Source organism: Pygoscelis adeliae, unplaced genomic scaffold (assembly GCF_000699105.1).
Source record: "Pygoscelis adeliae isolate BGI_AS28 unplaced genomic scaffold, ASM69910v1 Scaffold260, whole genome shotgun sequence".
Lineage (NCBI taxonomy): Eukaryota > Metazoa > Chordata > Aves > Sphenisciformes > Spheniscidae > Pygoscelis > Pygoscelis adeliae.
In genome coordinates, this window is record NW_008824001.1 from 643504 (window position 1) to 668113 (window position 24610).

General features: G+C 41.0%; 1 protein-coding gene across 1 annotated transcript in view; it reads right to left on the reverse strand.

The window, feature by feature from the left end:
* Positions 1 to 245: 245 nt before the first annotated feature.
* Positions 246 to 24610, reverse strand: part of LOC103917816 (M-protein, striated muscle-like) — a 70389-nt gene continuing 46024 nt past the window's right edge. The window contains 16 exon segments of the mRNA XM_009325014.1: positions 246 to 1240; positions 6314 to 6369; positions 7994 to 8016; positions 8332 to 8368; positions 9799 to 9962; positions 11736 to 11841; positions 11935 to 11973; positions 12721 to 12808; positions 13488 to 13601; positions 14177 to 14244; positions 14501 to 14560; positions 15187 to 15331; positions 16818 to 16954; positions 20825 to 20869; positions 20991 to 21097; positions 22034 to 22190. Of these exon segments, the coding sequence (XP_009323289.1) occupies positions 947 to 1240; positions 6314 to 6369; positions 7994 to 8016; positions 8332 to 8368; positions 9799 to 9962; positions 11736 to 11841; positions 11935 to 11973; positions 12721 to 12808; positions 13488 to 13601; positions 14177 to 14244; positions 14501 to 14560; positions 15187 to 15331; positions 16818 to 16954; positions 20825 to 20869; positions 20991 to 21097; positions 22034 to 22190 (1640 nt within the window). The 3' untranslated portion in view covers positions 246 to 946.

Here is a 24610-nt window from a genome sequence, read left to right on the forward strand (position 1 = left end):
GACCACTCCTGTGCCTGAATTTGCAAAAATACCTTGTTGAGTTTAGATGTGAAGTAGTGAAGGTCTGGACAGAAAGGTGTGAAGAGATGCCATTGTGAGTTTTGTCGTGAACAGTAAAGTGAAGATTAACAGAGAACTAAAGGAAGGCTAGAGGTAGTTACAGTGGTGAAAGCATTAAGACAGTAAGATACTGTGCACAACTACCAGAGCCGTGACTAGTAAAACAAGACACAGTGAAACAAGCTTGTGATGGAAGGAAAGAAGTGAATCCAGTTTATTTGTGAACATAGAGGAGAGTTCATACATTTTTGCAGACACACACACATTGGTATTCTGGCCTCCTAAGCCTAATTTTCATTTATGTTACAGTACTTTTACCCCAATTGGGCAGATTAAACAATATTTATGGATGTAAATGACACCCATATTAAGGCTTCTCTAAATTAACACAGCAATACAAAGGGGCCTTAATGTAGACAAAAACCAGCACTGATTTCTCCATGATTTAATTCTCTAACACATTCCATCTATGCTACTTTACCAAAGTTGGAACAAATCTAAACTGCTGCTCAGAAATGCCTCAATCGTTTTTTATCTTTCCATCTACCTCATTAGTTGCCTCCACCGAAATGATTCTTCACCCTTTCCATTTTTGTTATATGTCCGAATGCTCCAGGAAGAGGGTCAAATGGTGGACCTGTGTTTACAGCCAGCATGTATTTGGCCTGGCTGAAGATGCTACAACTAGGGTCTATGAAGTTAGCAGTAAGAACATATTTAGGGAAGGCCCTGTTTTCCGTGGCACAATTAAGTGTATTAGAAGCAAAAGTGAAGTGAATGGAAAACTCCAAGACCGCCTGCTAAAGCAGAAAACCATTTACACACACAGATTATGTCTGCCTATCATCCAAAATCTCCCCCATACTTCCGTTTCCTAGTCTTAAATTCATGCTTTCATTTTCTTATCTTCTTTCTTTTTCTCTTGCTCGGACTGTCTCTCTTCCTCAGGTATGAACACACTTACAGTGACATCACTGGTCTCTGTGCCATACTTGTTCTTCACCACAATGCTGTATTTCCCAGAGTCGAGCGTGGACACAGTAGAAATGGTAAAGCTGACGTTTTTTCCAGATTCAAATTTCAGGATGCAATTAGCATCTGATACAAACGATTTTTCATTCTTCAGCCATGAGACCTCAGGGGTAGGATCTCCCCAGACAGTGCAAGAAAGATTAAGTGCCTATAGAAAAAGTACAAAAAGATTATAAGTAAGGGTCAGTAAATATTTGCTGTGTTTTTTGATGCCTGACTCTCCAAATGTTCCACTCCCCATTCAGCTTCCTGCTTTTAGTAAATGGATGCATATCATCATCAGTGATCAATAATTTTTGTCAGTCTTCTGTTTCGTAAAGGAAAAGAAGGAACGCGGTTAATTCAAAACTCCATTAAAACCTTTCAATATTTTATGGACTTTCTTCTCTACTCTCATAATCATTAGTAGAGCTTTCTCCATGCATATCGTTTAATATAAAATTAGATATTATCTGCATTTGTGTGTTAGACCTGAAATAAGAATTTGAGGAACTGCCCGATGGATTTGTTCACATTAAGTTCATTATATATTTACCACTGAAGTAAAGAAAGTGTGCCTGCCTTTTTAAATAACTAAGAACAAAGTGTCCCTGGAATATTTTGTTTAATTTAGGATCTTTTTAAACTATGCCCTGACAGCTCTTCCAACAGACTTGAATTGTTTTACGCACTCCTATAAAACTATTTTTAACTGAAATCAATACAGGCTTTACCCTTTCTTTGGTGTTCGTATAAGTATTTCCCTTTGATGTTAGTAATGTTCCTAAGGGCTGAATTCAGTCCCACCAGACTGAAGGAAGTGTCTTCATTGTCAGAGAGTCAATTGTTGGAGAGATTGCTGGCAGTTGGATACTTTCTGTAGGCTGACGAGTCTATTGTGCACACAATGTTCAGGCCTCCTTTTTTTGTTATCATCAGCTGAGAAATTCATGTTTGGGAGATACTGATACATATAAACGATCCCCTCCTCTGGTCACAGTGCCATGGGAATCTTCTTGAAAGAATTTGCAAAAATGAACATCACATAGAGAGTCAAATGTGAAAAATGTTCATATGAAACTTCAGTGGTCCATAGGCCTTTCTCTGGACCTTTATTTAGGAAGGAATCCATTTATGTCTAAGTATCAAATAGTACATTGGTCCGAACTTTGAAAGTTATTCAAAGTAGATTTCTTTTTTTTTAACAGGAAATTGAAGAATTTTTACTGCAGAGAAAATGGTCTTCAGTGGTTCATTAGGAATGGACTAAGTGATACATAAGGAGTGGACAAGCTTCCGCTTGACTGGAATCAAGTTTCTCTTACTTTTTTTTTAAAGGCTCTTGATAAAAATACGTCAAAGATAGAGACAACTGAAGAGCACCCACATTGTTGGCCCTGTAGGCTGTCACGATAAAAATCTACTGTGAGAAGTCTATTTAACAGGCTACCTTCCCTTCACCTCTCTGCTTCTTATCTGGTAGTGTGATGCTGGAAGATGGGACAGAAGAGAGACACCCAGAAGGCTGTTGAAATGAGCAGGTAGAAAAAATGGATACTTCTATACAAATGAAAGGTTTTTGTACCTCTGACAACAAAATAAATATCAAATAAATCCCACATCACCTAAGGACCAAAATGAGAACAGAAGGGAGGGGGAAGTCTTTCTTCCATCAACAACGCATAATTCTTGGTACTGAAGGAAAGGCAGATTCCAAGTGAGAGGTGGTTACGGTGTGGTGGAAATGGCCGCTATCTGATTTCCTGCAGCACCTACAGCTGGTGACCGCGTGAGGCTGTTGACTGCCTTCTCTCATAGCCCACTGGTGTGAATGTGAATGTGGTTTTGATTGCCATAGCCATCCATCTTTTTGAAAAACAAGGGGAGAACAAGAGATTTTACATTTCCCCCACCTCCTTATCGCTCTCAATACAAACGTGCCCTCAGCCTCAGCCTCGGCCAGGCATTGCATATGGGTCCCTTCCAGTGCTCAGTATTTCTTTATTGTCTTCTGATTCTCTAGCAAGCAAGAGATCACTGCCGAGTGGCCCCAGCTGCCACTCCAAGCTGCTAATGAGCTGATGTCCATGTCCAGACAGCTCTATTAGTGGCACCATTCAAACATTGTTGGTGTCAGTACTCGGTAATTCAAAGAGATTGAAGCAGCAGTGATGACTCTCTTCTTCTTCTAAATCATTCATTAAAATAGCTGCATTTTGCTTAATCTTGCATCACTAGCTCCTGTTTGACATCGGTGCTCCTCTTGATGTTCCCAGCTCTTATTATTTATTTTCCAGCTACTAGTGTGCACAGATGTATCTTATCATTCACTATGTAGATAGTGAGATCTTTGGTTTTCTGGACGGTAACTCCATAATTACGGAGCCTTAGCCAAAGAGAAGTGATTGCCCACTGTGACTGTACCTATCTGTTTCAGATTTTCTGTTCTTTGGGCAGGAGATTGTCTTTGCTCATGTGTATCTTTATTACTCACTGAAACCCCTGATCATAATGCTGTATTCAACCTGAAATCCTTATCCTGGTAAAAAAGTGTCCCCTGTACTCCTAGGGGGAAGAGGCTCCTTTCCCCTTCAAGACAATCCCCCTTTTCTAGGAGTTGTCTGGCTCTGATGATTGTCTGGAGCAGGGGGGTGGGGAGAAGGACTGGAAACCTGTCTAGATGTTGTGGTGAGTGAATGAAATCTATCAGGAAATCTGATCTATCTGAAAAACACTGGGTGAGTAAACCCCATCTCTTTGAGCCGGATCTCAGTATTTCAGAGCTCCACACAGAAGTTCCCATAACAAGTCTGGACCTGGGGCACTGAGGCATGTGCACTTGGAGCAAGCAGCAGCTGCAAGTCCAGACCCTTTGTGCCCCTCACTACCTTTTCTGCCTTTCACCGCAGATTATCACGAGTAGGGTAGTACAGATGGCAGAGGGAAATGTGTCATTGTATTTCAAGTATTGCTGTTCCTCTTGCATATCAGCACAAACTCACATTCATGGGTGGTTTGGGCTAAGATGCCAGTGAGCGAATCGAAGCAGCTCAATCAGGGGAACCTGCTCCCTTCTTCCAGCCTATCTGTGAGGGCTGGCTGGAAGGGTACCCCTGGCAGAAGGGTAGAATGGGGAGTTGGTGGGCAGAAGGATGCAACATGTTGCTTCTAGGTCTGAAAGTGCCTGTCTGTCAGAATCCTAAGCCTCTCCTTTTAAAAATAAAACCCCTTACTCACTTACAGGTCTTCATTAAAACAGCCACTTAGGTTAATTTAGCCCGCTGTACACAAAACTTACGGTAGTATTCTCTGGCAGGTCAAATTCCTCCCTAACGTGAACTGACACTTAGCCTTTTCCAATTACATCACACTGCTGAAGAGCATTTCTGTCTATCAGTGGAAGCCTCTTAGGCCGTCTGGAACACTTTGATTAACACTGGGTAAACACCAGTTCATTCGTTCTCACACATACCCTTCAGCTCACACGTAAAAAGCTAATAAATAGCATCACAGTCACGATGTTAAGTTTAAGACATGCATATGCTTGGAAGTTCAGTCTAGGGATACCAATCTGTTCATATAACTCTCTAGTTATGGCTGCACTTGTATTCAGAATCAAAGCTTGCAATTGCCAGTCTTCTGCTACCTCATGTACTGTTTTTCAAAATCCTTGATGATTGTGCAATTTGCATGAATTACACAACAGAGAACTGCATTGCCCTCCCTCCAGCATATATGCAAACAATAGGCAGATGAGCCAACACCACCCAAACAAGCGCTGTTTTCCCCGATCACTCTCTGTCCTACTCCATTTCTCAAAATGATCATCTACTGAATTGCCAGAAACATAAGGTCAAGGATATTTGTCTCGAGCTCTGGGAGTTTTTCAGTCACTTATTCAAACATCACAAATGTCCTTGCTGTCAAGGACAATGTGTGTCTGGGTAAGATTTTGCAACTCATTTTTTACAAACTCCCTTTTTATAAAGTCTACACATTTTGTTTTAGTGAGCTCATACTCAAACTTCCTATCAACTCCCTTTTGGCAGAATCTCTTCTCCAAGCACAAGCACTGTTCAATGAGAATCTGCAAATTCATTCCATTTCTTTGTGTCTTCTACCTACAGCTATGATGCTCATATGAGTGCTGCTTACTTCTACAGCTTTTCACAAACTGCTAAATCCTTTAATGAAAGGTTTAATCAAATGTTAGCTCATTTTGTAATGCCAACATTCTTAATTTTCCCGGAAGTGCTGCAGTCCACTATCTGTTGGCTATGTTATATCTTGCACTGTTAAGCGATTCAGACCAAGATTTTAGATTCTTAGCACTTCTGCTCAGCTTATAATCAAATACTTTTAACCCAGCTGACATACTGCCAGATAGAGCCAGAAATATATGGAAGCTGCCTTACTGTAGTTGTCATGTTACAGGTTTCCGATGACATTCACATGCCCTATTTCAATGTTCACCCACACTGTGAAGAGGAACCGACTAGTGGCAGTCCAGTGGGAAGTGAAGAGCAGGCACTTCTTGGTCTCAGTACTAATATGCAGCAACTTCTAGAAGCAGCGTGCTGGGAAAAGGTTGCGAGATTGAGAACTGACTTTCTGGGTCAGCTGTTCTGTGGTCAAGCATCGATGTAGCCGTGTTCCTCTGGGATTGCCTTACAATAATCTTTCAGCTAAGCTCTGCTAATATAATCCAGTGTAACACCAGTGACTTCTTTTGACTTCCTTCCCATTTGCCTGATGAAATAGAGAAAACTATCTCCTTTTGTCTGGGAGAGAACTGAGTTAGAATGATTTACTGGTTTTACACCGTTTAAAAGCCAGCCTTGACAGTGGTGACTATCTTGCCACATTGCGAGGAAGTTAACTGCATAAGACATAGAATGACTAGCTGTCTTGTAAATAAGGAATTAAACTTCCCTGATAGCCTGTTACAAAAAAATCCGTGAAACCTGTGCATGAATTTCTAAAGAGCTGGTTATATAAGGAGTTTTAGTCTCAGCTTACATTGTCATCTTACTTTTATCTAATGCTTAAGAAAAGACACTGCCCTGAATACATAAACCCATCTGTGCAAGGCTGTTGAATTATGTACAGAAGGCAGGGGATGAATAAATAATGTAGCAGATTTTAAAGAAGGAATCTTTAAAAAAAAGTGACTATTTTCCCATCATTGAAAGGCATCCAAGCTGTTTGGCTGTTGTGTAAAGCTTCAGTTAATTTACTGTACCTTGCCCTCCTGGATGGTGACAACATCGGGCAAACCTCCAAGTACCCGTGCACGATCTGGAAATAAACAAGCGCAATTTTCTTTAGTGTCTCAAAATCAACTGTGTCCCAGATTCTGTTTCCCCTCTAGTTCTTTCATATTATCTTATTTATGTACAACTTGTCTCTGATATCGGCGCTAGTAGAGAACTATTCAGCATTCTTAGCACACCATTTGGACTTTAAAAAACATCGAATTCACAGCAAAAGATGTGTTAATAGCTGGTGTCAGTCACTTACAGAGGGGAATTAAAGTACATGTGCTATGTCCTGCAGATTTTGCCATCGATTCAGTGTTACTTCTGAGTGCACACAAAAAAATCTGAATTGTTGAGATCTGGCACTCTAACTTTTTAGTGTCATAAAATAAAAATGTTGTGTTTCCAAAAGGAAATGAATGACAGTGAATGAATGAAGTGGTGGAAGATTAGGTTTTGATCTAAACACAAAGACAATCTCAGTGACAGCGCTGAAATTCCACCATTTTGTATGTATCTGGGTGTAAATGAGGTCGATATTTGGTCTGGTTTTAAGCTCAAAGTCTTATAGGAATCTTACATAAATACAAATAAGCTGATCACATGCAGGCTTTGGTGCACTTGTTCTGGAGTATGGATTTTGTTCGTTATAAGTCTTGGTGGAGCCTGGCAGAGGAAGGAAATGACTATACAGAATGTTTCCCTCTAATGTATGCTGTAAAAGATGCGCTCTGGAGCACAGAGATAACAACCTTAAGAGACCAGGAACGGGACTGTGTTATGTCAATTAACATGCCAGCCCCTTATGAATGGTCCAGGGTTAGAAATGAAATGCCCAGGGCAGGGCTATTACTGATCCCTTCGTGCCGTCTGAGCTGGGAATCGTAGGGATCACTGTACATTTCTGAACCCCACTCTATTTGGAGTGTATGTCCAGGAGGAGTTAGCTCAGATCTCTCTGCACAGTTGTCTCCAATAGCTTTTCAAATGCCAGTTCTGCCCTCGTTTTTACACAGATCTGAGTCATCTGCAGTGGGAGAACTTTTTGATGTGTTACATTTTTTCCATGCATGTTTCTGCAAATAGGGAGAATATTGAGCTCAATAATTCAAGTTGAATTCTAATGACTTATTCCTTAAGTAATTATTACATACTGCTGTTTTAGTTGCTATGTCGGAATTGACACACACGCGGAAGTATCAGGAGATTGAGGGATCGGTCTTTAAACAATGCAAAAGCTACTGCTGCTTTCTTACCCATCTCTGTATGCAATGCAGAGCCATTTGACATTTTAGATAGTTCAAAACTAGCCAACTGATTTCCTCCATCTTTGAAAACAGTGACTTTGTGCAGAGAACATGCATGAGAGATCTCGTGCATGTTTTGGAGAAGGCTAACTGGTAATGAGAACAGGAGCTTAGACTGGAAAAATCAACATAACCCATAACTATAGTGGTATTAGCTGCAATGTGCACCAATGTTAAATCTCTAAAAGGTCACTCTCCTTACTTCCCCTTAGTGTAAGGACAAATTCATCTTAGGATGAGCACATGCACATACACATGTATACATGCCCTCTCTCTCCCAACACACAACCTTCCTGGAGAGGAAGAAAACCTTTGTAAACAGTTTATTGCAACTATTGTCAAAGAAAGCCCACTTACTTTTCTCTGCAATCGCAGCTTGCCTGGAGTTGAAAGGAACAAAAAGAAAGACCAATTTCAGTTAAGGTTTACTTAGAGTGATTGAAAAATAGCTTATCTTTTTAACTGCCTTTAATCCATTAAGGAAAATCTCCCTCATCGTTTGGCAATACTGCTTATTCTTCGTTACCTAACTGTTATATAAGAATTGCACCAAAGAAGTCACATGCAAAACTCCTACAGACTTCTGTAGGACTAGGATTTGTTTCACAGGATATATTTAGCTCCAGCACAAAACAAACAAATACTTTTCTTATTTTATGGCTGCTATTACTGTATTTAGATGGCCCAATACTTACTTTAATCTCTGGAACTCAGCAAAGGCTTCATCAAATGCTTTGTAAAAAGAAAAGTTGATTTTAAAGGTAGGTTCAGAGGTAAATTATCACAAGTTTAAATTTAGAATGTAGAATTAAATTTAAAATGTAGACATCATTAAAGAAATATTAATGATATGGATGCATGCATATTGTATAAGCCCTAAAATGCTCAATGGTTCAACTAATAAAGGCCATCTTGTATATGGCAGCTGTTTTATACACGTATGAATGCATAAACACACTTTTTTTTCTTCTAAAAGTCAGGTTTTAAGACAAAGAGATAGCGGGAGAGCAATAGGTTGAAATTATCTCTCAAAACAGAGGAAGAAACCCACAATACACCACCTAAATGATAGCTTACGGCAGTGGTCTCCCAAACTTTCTTGATCATGCACCCCTATAGGTAAAAATTTTTTGAGTATGCACCCCCAATATATGTATATTTATTTATAAATTATATAGCTGTACTACTGAAGTTCTTGTATTTTCTCCCTGCACCGCAGCAAATCATCTTGCACACACCCCACTTTGGACACCACTGACTTATGGAACACAAGAGTCTGTTTTTTCCAAGTGCTTTTCATGTCTGCTCTGAAGAATCACACTGATGGCCATGAACAAACCAGACAGCAAACTGCTGTCTCCTTTGTAAATTCAGGCTAAGCTGCCATCATGTGGGAGGTCAACCTCTCTGCTTTGAAAGGGAAGAAGAAATCTCTTTTTTCAGAAAGTGGGGGAAGAGTACAGAAGGAGCAACATGGAGATGATTATAAGGCTATTGCCCTTACGCAGAGCTTGCAGACCCAAAGTGAAGCTTTAGGGATGGGAACAGTGGAGGATGGAAACTCAGCATATCGGAAGGAGTTAATCTGTTCCCTAGGATCTGAGAGCTCTGTCAGAGTAAAAGCTTCCAACAGTCAATCTAAATAATTTTAGCTGTTCCCCTAACATTCCTTTATTGTGCTGATGAAAGGGACCAGTCTTGACATTTCTGAAGAATAAGGAGCCCTATTATATCCATCAAAGAAATGCAGTAGGAAAGTAACAGAACGAACTTGTCCCTCACTTTGTCCTCCAAATATTACTTGGAAGGAAGAGATACAGAAGGCATTCAGTGCTACAACTTGTATTTAAAACTGCCAATCAATGCCAACAACACAAGGGGTTTTGTAAGATAGCTCAGAAACTGGGCTGACGTCTCAGCAGGCAAACTGTAAGTGGGTATTTGGAATAGGAAAAAGCCATTCGTAATTTATGACCCGAGAGCACGAGTTGGGGAAAACAAATTGCACTGTCCCCACAAACACTGCCAGGCTGCTGGGTACACACACAGACCCTACAACCCAAAGGGTAATAGATCTGTAGCAAGATCCTGCTGTAGATGCTCCTACCCTACCACAGTGTCATGCCCACCTACAGATGATGTTAGCAGAGGGAATGGCCTACCTTGTCCAGAAAGATCTATTGTCTTTTTGTGTCCTGTTTTACCATCAAAGAGTTCCATTGTGTATTTGCCTTTGTCCTGTGGAGTTGGCTCATTGATCTGCAACCAGATCTGCTCCCCGGTGACACCAGTCTTCACTCGGTCGGTAAACCTAATCTGGGTATCGCTGAAAAATACACAATGTTACCCTTTCATTTTGCTTGAGTGTAAATGGTATTCGCTCATGATGAGTCACTGAGTACGTCTGCAATTACTAAATGATTTCCAAGGTGCTATGGTATGCCACCATTTTTCAAAACTTTTGAAGTCAAATTCTTACTAAACCTGTGGGCCAATGGGGCAGAATTGACATGACAGTCTTTCCTTGTTCAAGGTCTAGCTCTCCTCAAAGCTTGCAGCAAGGTTATGCATCTTAGTCTATGACCTGAGCCATAGAGAAGTTATACAAATTTAAAACCCAGATCTCTAAAGGATAATCCATGCATCCTCAAATGTTCATGTTGTCTTCTTAGCATAGGTTTATTTCTGCTTGGGCAAAACAAAACTATATAGGGCTGTACCTACAAAAAAACCCACTGTTGTCACAAATGGTGTTTGCCTAGTTGGAATGTTTTCTGATGCTCTGCTATGCTTTGGCGTTTACAATTAAACATACTTTGACATGAGTATATCTTCTTCCACAAAAAATATCAATTCCTCAGCTTCCTAGCTAAGCAGTTAATTGCCCTGGATGAGGCAAAAGATATTAGTCAAATAAGTGACTCATTTTCTTTTTATCTTTAAACTGATAACTTCAAATATACTAGAGGGTCAAAGAACATTTTTACTAGATTAATTTGATGTGCTTCAAGATCAAATTAATTTCTAAAAACTAAATGGGGGGGGAGGAAGAGAGAGAGAGAGAGAGCCAAGAGAGAAAGAGAAATCCAGAATGCTCCATATTCATTTCCAGTTTTGAAATGCTTAGGATTTGTGGCGATACCAGGTCAAAATGGGTGCCAAGAAACAGGAAAACCTCAAACTGCTTTCATTTCTCGGGCAGCGTTGCTGGTTAGCATCAGTGTCAATAATTACAGCCAGATTGCTACAGCACATCCTGGGTATACTCATTTACATGAGTTTTACTGAGAGATCAGTAATTCAGATTCCATCCAAGACTAACTACTACCATGTCCGCAGGAAGTGAAGCAGCAAGAATAGTAATAATAGATTTGAAGCAATTCTAATATGTTATTGCTATTAAACCAAATCTAAGTTGTTTAGTTCTCTGGGTTTTCCAGTGCATGCTGTTTACGCTGGCTGAGAAGTCAAAGCTGTCTCGTGGATTTGGATATGCAACTCCCATTAATTTTATGGGGAGCTGGGGATTCAAATTCTTTTAAAAAAATCTCAGTTCTTCTGTTAGGTTCATAGCTCTCACAGGAGGGGCTGTCTGGATTTTACTGCCCCGGGCACATGCTGAAACTTGCTTTGCCTCCTAAACATGAACCCATGCGTTAAGAGGACGTGCCCGCTTGTCCCAGTTCCCGTGAATTGTGGCTTCTAGACAAGCAGACCTCCAGGCTAGGTATCTCTGAACCCGTGGTGCTGGCCTCTTTTAAAGCGTGTCAGTCTCTCAGGTTATATATGCATCACTCCTTAAAACTGTTTCAGGAAAGATGCAGCTCCCATCCGGGAGGTGGGAAGTGTTCTGAAGCAGCACGGCCCTGACAGCATCCCATGGCATGGGTCTATCTGTCTCACGAGGGAAACAACAGGAGTGCCCTGACTCTCGTACTGGTTTCACATGGGTGTAATTCACTGAAACTAACTCATATGAGAGAAGGACTCATGAGGGATGAGGAGAAACTTGGGCCTCATCTCTCTCATATATCCAGGTTCTTTCTGAGTCCATAAAAACAAAATCACACTGACTTTTGCAAAGCTTTTGCATACTTACTTGTGCACCCAGCCTACTCTCAGATCTTCCACATAATAAGTAACATAGGAGTACAGTCTGATACCCTCAGCTGTGCTCTGGATTTTCAGGTCTGTCGCAGATAAAGCTGAAAGAAGAGCACATGGTTTTATGCAACCATGCAGCCATTCATTGAGTGTCACAATGAGTCATTCATTCAAAAAGAGAATTAAGTCCTTACCAATCCTTCTGCATACTTCATTCATCAAATCTGCAAAAGCTGTGGAAATAAAATCCAGAGACTAAGACTCTGTGTCTGCAGCTCAAGCACAGTCAATAATAGGACAAGTACTGGATCTGAAATTTTCTCCCCAGTAGGTTTGAAAAAGAAATTGGACCTGCCTTATAAAGCATATTAGAAGTCTAAGTAATGCAGAAATATAGCCTGTTATTCCACTATTTTCAGAGTTTATTTAACAGCAGCCTTGATGAATACTGCTACAGCTGAACAAAACTATTTTTTTTTTCATAAATGACACTATTCAGTTGGCATGCTAACCCATCTATATGCATTCTAATAGATAGGTTTTTCTCCACTTGCTTGGAAACATAAGTGAAATTTAAAAAATATAGTAATCACAATGAGTGGAAAGGCCCCTAAATAAATGAATGGCAAAACATAATAAAAATGTGAAATCTTTTAAAATTATCTAGTTCTATAATTTCTTTCTATACTTGTAGACTTACACTACTAATGGCTCCCTAAGGAAACCTCTTATCATTTTGCTTAGCTTTAGTCATAATATTTTCCCAAAATTATACAGAATCCAGATGCAATAAGCCATATTCAAATATTATTTGAACTGAAGAATCTCAGTTTTTCTAATGAGATGATCTTGTACACAGGAGGAACAAAGCCACAGGAAGGTGACACACGCAGTTGCCTGTATTACCCCGAACCCACTTGCAGGCGAGCAGTCAGGCTGTCAGCTGGTGTGGCTGACCGCATGCAGAAACTGGCTCTGACCTGTGTCCGTAAGCTTTAGCTCACTGGAGTCCTTTCCTCTGTCGTCCTTCAGTATGACTTCATAAGTGCCAGTATCTTTCTTAGAAAACTGCAATATTGTAACAGTAAAACCAGTTTTGAGAACACTTACTGTACAAAAATCTAGACTTTACTCCTGAACTCAGCTGATGTCCCATCCCCAGGGAGATGCCCGATGCCCGGGGCTGGGGCTGCCCCGGTGCCGCCCGGCTGCCCTGCTCCTGGCTGGGGTGATGGGATGGGCCTTGGCTGGGGGGTCCTGGCCTGCAGCCGTGGGGGAGCCCCCTGCCCCCCAGGGGGCCCTGACACTTCTTCCCTTCCTCAACCAAAGAGCCAAGAGCAAAGAGATGAAGTGGTGAATGCACGTCACACCCCCAGCCTGCAGCAAAGCTGCGTCCGGACCAGACCTCTCTGGTGACTCCAAGAGGGTGGCCCTCTGGAAGCCTGAGTGACAAGCGCTTTCCAAATGCCATTTGAAACATAAATGTGGTCTCATTCTGTTGCTAAACTGACATGCAAAGGAAGTGACAAGCTCACTATCTCTTCTGTCATTGTTTCCTGAAAATCTGAACAAGCAGTTATAGATAGACATTTGCTTTAGCTAAAACACAGATGCCTTGTGAGTTTTTCCATTTTTAAAACCCACTTCCTTTTTTGATTGTTCTGCTGAAATATCAGATTAGATCATATCGCTCATCTGAATTCGTAGCACTAACTTCAGCTGAGGGCTAACAAGGACAGTCACTCACCTCTGATATCAGCAGAGTACACACGCCATCTTTAAAGTCGTGTTCTTCATCTACCATTATCTCCCTGTCATCTTTGTACCATACAATGTGTGTTTCCTTCTTAATATTAGCCACCTAAGATGGATGAAAACCACATCGTAATTATTCTCTTCATTTGAGCAGTGGAACGTAGGGTCGCGTGGGTTAGCCTGTTCAAGTCTCTCATAAAGTAACAGGAAGCTTTACAACTTGATCGCAGTGAGTTATCGCAGGCCTCCATTTTAAAATAAGGGATGCAAGAGGGAAAACAGCAGGGATGAAAAGAGAGAGAAAAGAACTGCCAACAGCTTCAAGGAGCCCAGGGAACCAGTGGATCCTGCCCAGGGGATTTCTACACACATAAACCAGCCAAAAATTAGAAAGTCCCAGGATTTACAAAGACCTGTCATTCCTATTCAGGTGCCTTTCCTGGGTGGGTGGCTGACAGACCTGAAGAAAAAAGTTCAAGCTATTTTCCACGGTATTTTGTTACATGCAATGAGCAGTCACCCCAGCATGATTAGCCTTCAGAGCCTCTGTCGCTCTCCAATATGCAGTTGGGAGTACACAAGCAAAGGGCATGTCTTTAGTCCCTTCCCACCCTCAACATCTAAGTAGTAGTAGGTCAAAGTGCTTTGAACATTGTACTCAACGTTTTCCTTGCCCCTTACCTTACATTTCAACATCACATTACAGTCATCGGTAACTTCCCATCCCAGTTTATCCACAAAATGAGGACCTGTTTGTAATTACAGATATATTTTTAAAGGTCACATCAGTGGCATTCACGATACCAAACCAAAGACAAATGTATTTTTCTTGACAAGAATATTGTTATATTTTAATGTGGTTTTATTTTTCCTATTTCTCCTTCAGAAGGTAAGCAACTATATAACAGAACAAAACCCATCTATTTCAAATTAATGTATACAAATATAAAAAAACTCTTAACAGACTAACACATATATGATTCTTACTAATATCCATATTATCACCTTGTTTCCTGCGCCACTCTTTTCTCTGGAAATCTGCTTCATCCTGTAGCTTCTTGAATACTAGGAATTAAAACCAGCAAGAAATAGAAGGTTAAACATCATGTGCCATTTGTACGGTACTGAATGTCGCTATAACAGCTAGGTGCAACTCTGTCCCTTGGAGGTCAATGAGAATCCTGCCATAGGGTCAGGTTTTCACTGAACATGTCAAAGTGTCAGAAGCTGATTAGGGCTAACCCAACTTCCCTAGCTGCTTGCAGTCATCAGGGGTTTAATGTGTGATGTCTGAAGAAGCGTAATCCCCAATCATACAGCTACTTTCCGCTCCCGGTAGGAAGGCAAATGAGCGGCAGCAGAGTCAGCAAGCCGCTCAAGCTCTAAGAGGTGCAGCTACTTGTTCCCGCCTGAATGGGCTTTTTACATGGGAAATTTTCATTCCACCAATGGAAAAGCAAACCATGACAGGCTGCAATATTTTACATTTCTGTAACAATTCCCCTTCCTCCCAGCACTTAAAAAATTTCAGTTCACACACATGCCCTTTTCTATATGAGGCAGGCAAGCACTGTGACATGAAAAACCACTGGAACATCTATTGGTATTGACAACAGTGGAAAGTGAAGATGACAACTGAGGTAACCTGGGTATAATTTTTCTGGCCTACTGTGCAATACAGATTAGCTTACCATCACCAATGAGGACAAGGCTGGATTGATTGGTTGCTTTTCCATCCTGCAGTTGGAAAGTATAAGTCCCTTCATCTTTGTCCTCAAGTTTATCCATAATCATTTCAACAAGGCCAGTCTTCTGGTCCACCTTCATTTTATATTTCTTCAGGAATGGAAAGTAAAGCAACAATTAATGGATATAAGAGTCAGAAAATATTTGCCAAACATTATCTTTAGGTGAAATTCTGTTTTCTTTATTCAGATTGACACTATCTCTAGCTCCAGTTCTAAACATGTAACCAAATAAATAAGAAATCTGTTAAAGGTGAAGCATATTTACTAATGCTATACAAGCATGTCCAATCATATCCTGGACTGCATCAAAAGAAGCGTGGCCAGCAGGTCGAGGGAGGTGATTCTGCTCCTCTGCTCTGCCCTGGTGAGACCCCACCTGGAGTACTGTGTCCAGCTCTGGAGCCCTCAGCATAAGAAAGACACGGACCTGTTGGAGTAGGTCCAGAAGAGGGCCACGAAAATGATCAGGGGGATGGAACACCTCTCCTGTGAAGAAAGGCTGAGAGAGTTGGGGTTGTGCAGCCTGGAGAAGAGAAGGCTCTGGGGAGACCTTATTGCAGCCTCTCAGTACTTAAAGGGGGCTTATAAAAAGGATGGCGGCAAACTTTTTAGCAGGGCCTGTTGCGACAGGACAAGGGGGAATGGCTTTAAACTAAAGGGGGGCAGATTTAGACTAGATATAAGGGAGAAATTTTTTATGCTGAGGGTGGTGAAGCACTGGCACAGGTTGCCCAGAGAGGTGGTGGATGCCCCATCCCTGGAAACATTGAAGGTGAGGTTGGATGGGGCTCTGAGCAACCTGATCTAGTTGAAGATGTCCCTGCCCACAGCAGGGGGGTTGGACTAGATGACCTTTTAAAGGTCCCTTCCAACCCAAACTATTCTATGATTCTATGATTCTATGTGACATTCCTGTTCTATGGTAAGCATCATGTTCTTTTTCATTAGAAAGGTTTAGATTTGCATCTCTTCAGAATAACAATTTCTTTGAGATGATGACATTTTAATAAGTTTTTGTGTGAAATGCTCCATGTCTGCCTTCTAACCGATATCAGTGTTGCAACAAAAGCATGCCGTGTCATGTCTTCGGGAGTAACAACTTCTGCTGCTGGAAATAACCACTTGGGGAATTTTCCCTTGGTGTTAATAAATTTCTCCAAACAGCAAAGAAAGAGAGGTGAGAACTGAGCACAAAGGTATGCTAGGGCCATAGATGAAGGAGATAGGATGAATTTGGGCTACCACAGTGACTCCTTGAAGACCACAGTAGCTGCTTACCTGGGACTACCTTATTGCAGGAACTCCTATGGTCCCCACTAGTTAACAGAACACGTGATACTCACAAAGGTGGCAGGAAGTCATTTAACTCCACTTTATAAACTGCACCCAGTAGAGTTCAGCTGGAGCTCAGAACTACAGACAAAATCTTTCTAGTGACGTTTTCAATGACATGCTATTACTCATGAAAATGCATTAGTGTGGAACACTAGTTGGAAGTATATTGGAGACAGAGACATTAATACTCATTGATACTCATAAAAATGCAAACACCTGTAAGCAATGAAAAAGCTTACCTCTCCATTGAAAATCTCTTTATCATTAAATACAAAGTTGGCCTTTGCATTGCCAGACAGTTTTTCAGCTTGCAGCCAGAATCTCACTTCTCCTTTTTCCAAAATTTCCACTGCCAACTCAGAGGCAAGTGGGACAGCTACAAAGAAGAAAGAAAAGAATGAAGCATATACTTTGCCTGTGCCCTGACAACTATTTTCTTCTGTAACCAGAAAGCCACTTCTTCCTTTCATACTCGGATACTGTATGCAAGGTAACTAGCTTATGATTGCTCTTCATATAGACAGAATGCCTCTCTACCCACATATACATAGGATGACAGAGAAGATTTAATCTTTTGCTCCTTCAATCACTAGATCTGTACAGACTGGAAGCGTTCAGGATTTGAGTTATGCTGGTACCCATCCATTCTAATACAAGGCTAAATCTATTACAAAGGTAAACTGCAAGTATCTCTGCAGCATGATGTGAGTCTGTATGGCGCAGACCCATGTTTAATGAGACGCTTAACCATGTTACTGTCAGACAGTGAACTGACTCAGCGGAAAAAACCACCAAAAAACCCCAAGCACGAAGCCAGATCAGAAAGTCAGCTGCTGAGCTGCAGGTTGGGAGATTTTTGTAAGCACTCTGATCCTTCGCTGGGTGGAACTTCCATCTCCTAGAATTCATTAAATATCACAAGACACCCTCAATCTCTCCAGTACATTTTGTTAACCTATGAATAATGGAAATCCCTCGCATATAGACCAATTCCTTGTGTTAGCAGGAAAAAAAATAATGTAAAGAGTACTGCAAGTCATTTTAGTCTTTTTTTTTCATTTTTCCTTGTTCTTTTTAGTAGAAGTCCTCAACTTGCTTTCACTTTAACTTTTTATTAAGATATCTTAATCAGCAACATTAAACATGAGCATTTAGACTCTGATAGTGGGGCATATTGCTCATTCTATTGGCTTCCATAATTTTTAGCTGTGTTAGTGTCAAATTTTCAACAAAATCATACTCTAGGGAGTATGTATGCTGTATGTGAACTCTGCCCTAATCTCCACTTTCACAGCAGTGTAAAGTCTGCATTGCAAGGGTGTAACATGGAACAGCTGAGGACAGCGTACAAACATTGCAAAATGCTTGATGATGCAGTTTGGTGATAGTGTAAAGATACACCTCCTTCCAGACAAATCCCATGACAGGGTTGTTTTTCCCTTCCAACTGAAAATATTCTATCCTATCCTATCCTATCCTATCCTATCCTATCCTATCCTATCCTATCCTATCCTATCCAACTTTGTGTATGCAAAGGCCCAGCTACAGCAGGAGCGGACTGGGATTGAGGTAGTGTCTAATGTGTCTCATCTTTCTATTTGCACCGTCCTAAATGACTGGGGTGCCTTCTGGAGCAGAGCAGCCATCCCACCCCACTACCAAACAAAGTTAGGGCGGTGAGGACCCCCCTTGTCTTCCTTTCCTTTCCTTTCCTTTCCTTTCCTTTCCTTTCCTTTCCTTTCCTTTCCTTTCCTTTCCTTTCCTTTCCTTTCCTTTCCTACGCTTACCCCTTCCCTGCACCTACACCCTCCCACACCTGCATGTATGCTTTTGGTGCCTGAGTGGCACAGGATCACTGTCTCTGGTGAAAATAAGGCTTCTGGGAGGTGCGGCAATAGTCACAGGAAAAAAAGAGAATTATGAAAAAAGCACAGGCTTAACAAGAGAGAGGAAAATAGTTAAAAAGGAGCGTGGAGGGACAACGTTACCACAAGGGAGCAGGGCAAAGAACAACCCCATAGGAGTGTGCCCCAGCAGTGCAAATGGTCCATGTGAAGCTTCCTCACCCAGTGTATCACTTTGCTCATAAGAAACAAAAGGAATCTCATGTCTTGCATAATTTCTCAAAACAAAGCAACTGAAATGCTACAGGAGCCAGCAGAAGCGAGAGGGAGAGGGTGTGAATAGACATCAGGCTGCACTGCTTTTGTCTCACTGTCAGCTCTATGGCAATTTTAAACCCCCACTTGATTTGCATGCAATTAACTATGAATATCTTAGTCTAACATGGAAGAGAGGAAAGTATCTCAGAAGCTGTTAAATAAAGGGCTGAAAGGATGCAAAAGGATTCTTTTTTGGGAAAAGGCCATTCACTCCCCAGCCCAAAGGAACTGGACAAATCTGCATTACAGTCCTCCATGAGGAAAAGTCTCATTTTAAAATATTTCCATAAGCACCAAGTGACAGCTACTTTAGGCATTTTTCAGCCATCGTGCTTACAAGGTTTTACATCCTATTTGTATAGCATCACAAATTACCACAAGCACTTGACAGGGAGTCCTCGGGCAGCTGCTAAATTGAAGAGTTGGAACAATTTATTTTTACCTAGCACCAATACATTATCATGCCCAAACGTAGTTGCTTTCTGCAAGGCTGCATTATTCAAGCAACCCATTTTCCCATGGAGTTACTGGCTGCAGATGTTTCTAAGCAGAAGTTACAATTAAATGCAGTTCAGAAGTACAAACAAAGCACAATGCAAGAGCTCATGTTGAATCAGAAATGCCTAGCAACTAATTTTTTTTTAGAGAATTTGGGTAATCCTCAAACCGATTATCCAGAGATATGACTAAAGTTTCATGTTGATCCGTAGGAGCTCATTATTATTTTTCTAGCCTCATAGCCATAGCCAGATGTATCTCAACCCCTGTTTGTAATTTTTTTTTTTTTTAGTGCCCACGGGGCCCAGAGTAGCCAAAGCAAATAAGACAGTTTCCTCCTGGAAACATTAGGATATGTTCTGCAGTGATCTCCCTTTTTCCCTGTGCCTCCTGGAACCTCATGCACAGCCAGAAGTGTACTGTTAACTAACACGATGCAAAAAAGAAGACACTGTCTGTGTCCTGAGGAGCTTATTTTGTGACATTAGTTATGAACACAGAGCGTGGAAGAGCACCCGGAAGAGAAGAGTCAGGGCAAGTAAGGACGTGTGACATCACTAAGGTTTTGTGATGACTAACTTCCAGCAAGAAGATATAATTAGGAAGAAACAACTGGGAGGAGCAGGAGTAAACAAGGGGATGCTTGGGCTGTCATTAAGCTGTCAAAAGGTGATACAATATGTTGAGAAGGGTAGAGCTGATATGGAAAAGACACGGAAAGAAATGAGAAAGAGAGATGATGTGGGCAAAAAGACAGGCCATTTCTGCGGCCAAGCTTTGACTGGGCTGAGAGGCACGATGTGGGCTGAGTTGGCAGAGGTGCCAGCAGTGCATGCACAAAGCTGGAGATGTTAAAACAGGCAAGAGTTTCAGTGCCTGGAACGAAGAAGAAGAGAATGTAGTGGGAGAAGATGAGACAAGGTTTAGGTCTCATCTTGTTGTGTGTAATAGGATTCATTATACCATCCAATTTATTATTGTTTTCAATTACCGAAGTTACATTCCAATGAAAATAACCAAGTTGTGCTACTACCAGAATATCATAAAGGTATGGGAGGTCTGTGGAGTTGACAAAAATATCATCCCAAGCAGAAGGAAGGAGGTTCATACTGTCAAGTGTTACAGGAAAGAGGGAGGAACAGGAATTTTCTGTATATATAGATCATTACAGCTGAATTTACTACAGTTGCCTGCTTTGTTAACCTTAAATTTAACTTATGCTAACTTCAGTTGGAGTAAAGTTAGAGAATTTTTAAAATTGAGGTTTTCCAATCAGGTTAGGTACGCTGAGTAAGTATAAAAGGCTGTTCTGCAGAAGAAGCAAAGCCAATGGGATATGTATTTTCCAACTGTTATATAGACTTATTATATGCCTAGACCAGTAGCCTGCAACAGACCAGGAAGAACATCAGTAACACACAAATGTACTGAAAGAAAGAGGAAAAAAAAAGACTCTTAGATTTTCAATTCATAACCACTTTCACTTGAAATTACTGTAGCGACTTCCCTACCTGATGGTGGCAGGAGCTTTGTGATACCCCACTGCATGCAAAACTCTCCCCTACAGACATGTTTGATTCACTTACTTGGGAATTTGCGTTCATGGCTCAAGGCAAGTAGGCGTTTCATTTCTGCAAAAGACGTAGAAGAAGAAATAAAAGGTGTGCATGCCTTATGGATCTGAGAGACACAGCAGCAGGGAAAAACAGATGTGAAAGCTAAACAGGCATGTTTAATAGACATTGTGTCTACCTTCCTCATCGATTGTGTGGCTTGATGAAACTCCATCAGTGTCTGTAACAACACAAGAGTAAATTCCCAAATCATCTTCTCCAAGATCCTTAAAGGTAGCTTTTGACCTTTAGGAGGAAAGAAAAGCATTTTGATAAAAAGATGAGATCAGTCTGAACCAAACCCCTCCTTTATGTCTATAACACCAGATAAAAATAGTCTTGTATTAGCTTTTGCTCTGACTGAACAGGCAAAGGCGGGGCTCTGGCCAGTACAAACCAGGTTAGGTCCTAGCATCTGTGGTACAAACGGAGATAGCACAACTCTCAGATAGTGCCAAAATCACTGGAGATAGCTAGTTTAACCTAGCTCACGCATGCTTAAAAACATGTTGTCAAGTCTTTCATGAGCATGAAAGGGTACTGTAAGTACAGGGTGAGTCAATTTTCACATGCGATACCAAGAGTGTGGTGAGCCACCGTTTCTTTCTGTATGGTTTCTATAACTAGAAGAGCACATAGGTACTTCATAGGCTGAACCTGTGCATTTGCCATTTCTTCCTCTCTGTTAAAAGCCTGAAGAAACAGAGCAGGCTTGTAGAGCATTATAGAAGTTACCAAATCAGGCTGTGGTGACGCTATCAAAAGAGAGTCCTGCTTAATCCAGCATCTCCGAAGATTGCAACAGTGTTACATTGTAAAAGCATTTTGCAAGCAGCCAGATAATTTTATCCTTTGGAGATTTAAAATAATAACAATAGGAATAATAATAATTTGCCTTGATGGACAGGCTACAAGATCACAGAGCACAGATTTTCTCTCTCTATGCCCAAACATAACTCAATTGCCTAAACAGGAGGCCTGACTCATTCTGTGCAAGCTACAATTTCCAAATGGTCTGCATATGGACTTGCTGGAGAACAGCAGCATACTCATAAAGTAGCCTTCCAGTAACAGAGGCAGATATAACTCTTACAATGAGGTCATACATTGAAAAGGATGGATTTCTGTGACCTGCCTAGATCTCTAAAACACGAGAGTATTGCTACCCCCAAGGGTTCTTACTTTCCGCCTTTGGTATCGATGTTCAGTCGAGAGTCATCCTCAATTGGTTCATAATTCTTAGACCAAACAAACTTAGAGTTTGGAGACATCTGATCACATTCAAAGTTCAAGGAAATTACTCCATTGTCATCTACATCAACCACCACTTCCTTGGTTCCTGAAAGACCAGAACAAGGCAATTCCACTTTTCTCAGAAAAGCAAACAAATTTATATAGATATTATTCATAGGGTAGATTAAGCAGATCCTTGCCATTTTCTCAGTCGGCACATAAATTGCTGCAAACATTGGCATCCTCAGGCTTTAATTCACAAGAACAGTTCTTATTCTAATCCATAAAAAAAAGGAACAGATTAAAGAGCATCATAAATCAACTGATTTATTTGAGCAAGTCTAAGCACACATGAGAGTTATGATATTTGCTCTGGAAAAACCTGGAGGGGGGAAAAAAAAGCAAGCCTCTACATCCACTAAATGTTTGAAATATTAAATAGCAATATTTTCCATGGCAAGGGGTAGTCAGAGCTTTCATTATGCAGCATGAATTTCTTATTGCCTATAAGAGCTCTAAAGGGAATACCGTGTGCAAATGCGGGTGTTTGAAGAGGTGCAGGAGGCAGAAGAGGAAACAATCGAGTTGCCCCATCAGGACTCACTTGTGCAACTGAGGCACATTTTCAGTGACTCTGGCTTCACTCTGGGAGGTTGGTTTAATTGCTGTGCCTGGCATCCGGCCCTGCCACCGTCTGCAGCATTAATCCCGGGCCCACAAAGGGAGTGAATATTTGCAATTAGCTGCTTAAGTCGCCCACCCTGTTTTGCCGGTACCTACAGTCCTTGAGCTGGATAAGGTGACCCAGTTTGTCCTTTAAAAGGCCCCGGGGGTGAATCCCAGATCAGAGACCTGAAGGCACCTCCATCCTGCCCCCTTGCACCCCAGTGAAGCTGAGGGAATTTCGTCTGGGATTCGGGCGGCTCGGCAAGCTTGTCATCTGTGGTGTTAACTTTCATTTCAACAACTTGTCTGAGAATGTCAGGGAGAGCGTGTGCACTGAGAGGTGCTGGAGAACATCCAGCCTCCTTTTCCAAACAGCTCTGAGCTGCATCTCGCATCTGAATAGGGCACTCGTGTTATATTGCTTAGCTTAAGACAATTCCGGGCTGCCCAGAATGCTGATGACATGCTTTCTCCACAAAGTATTGTACCTTAAAGACAAAAGCCTTATTCCTGACATTGAGATTGAATGCTTTCTTTTCAGCATAATTCTTAATGAGCATCAAGCATACAAGGAGGTTTCTGTGTTTCATCATCCTAATACTATACATGTCCTCTCCAACACTGTGAGTAGCTCCTGTAATGACAATTTGTGGACACGCAGCTTTCTTAGTCTTTATAATTTGCCATAGCCATTTAATGAAAGATGAGATTAATATTCCCATTTTGGTGCTGTTATTTATCAGCCCTTGCAGTAATGAAGCACAATAACTACCAATATATGATAAATGAAGTCTAAGGTCTACAAATATTTTATTAGGCAGCAGCACATTGCAAATTTTTTATAATTTAATTTATTACATGCAAATACATCACTTAACATTTCATTAATGTTTAGTTTCCTGTGGACATTAGCACATGAATCTTTTGATGGCGGCTTATGTGCAAAGGATTACAGCCAGAAGGCCCATCTGAAGGACAGAATCTTTTATATTTGTTTTAAAGTATTCTTATTATCATAACAATGCATAGCATTTATTTCCAGAAGTGATGATGGCGTTTACCTCTAATATTTATATGAGTAAAAAAAACAAAAAAGAAATCTTTTGAAATTACTGACCAGAGGTCTCCCCTTGTCCTACAAAGTGGAACCAAAGGTGCTGCCATAGTAGTAGCAGTCTTAATTTCCCTCCTCTAGATAGCTTGGTGGTTTCAACATATCATCCGGAGCTTCTCTTAAAGTCATCATAAGAAATAAAATACTTAGATGTCATATCAAATCTCTATTTGTCTGAGCATTTTATTGCATTGGAAGGAAAGCGATAACATGAAGATAAAGCAGACAGCTTCAAAACACTAGAGTTAATGGCAACATCTTGAATACAGCTAGTCAGAAAAGTTGAATGGGATAGGGTTTCATTCATTTCTGAGGTTCAAGCCCTTCTCAAGTGACTGATGCAGGATCAGAATCTAATTTTGCTTTGCACCAAGATGCACAAGGACTAAGGGGAGCAATGGGGAAGAGTTGCTGTCTGCTCTTGGATTTCCCCTGCTTCCTGTGAGATCCCCACACACCAAAGTGCTTTTGCCTAAAGACAAAGTTACAGCTCAAAAGTAGCCTGGTTTGGTACTTGTTTATGTAGGTGGGTTTTTCATTTAATTTTAAAAGATAACTGCAAAAATTAAATACGGTTTTCAAAGAAGAGAAGGTGGATGGAAAGTATCGCATCATTATATTTACACGTCACCCGATAAAGAAAATTGGTGCCTCTCATATTAAAGCAAATATTTTCATTCAGGATATTATTTACAGAAAGCTCAGTCATCTGGCAATTTTACACATTTGCCAGAAGCAACATTCCA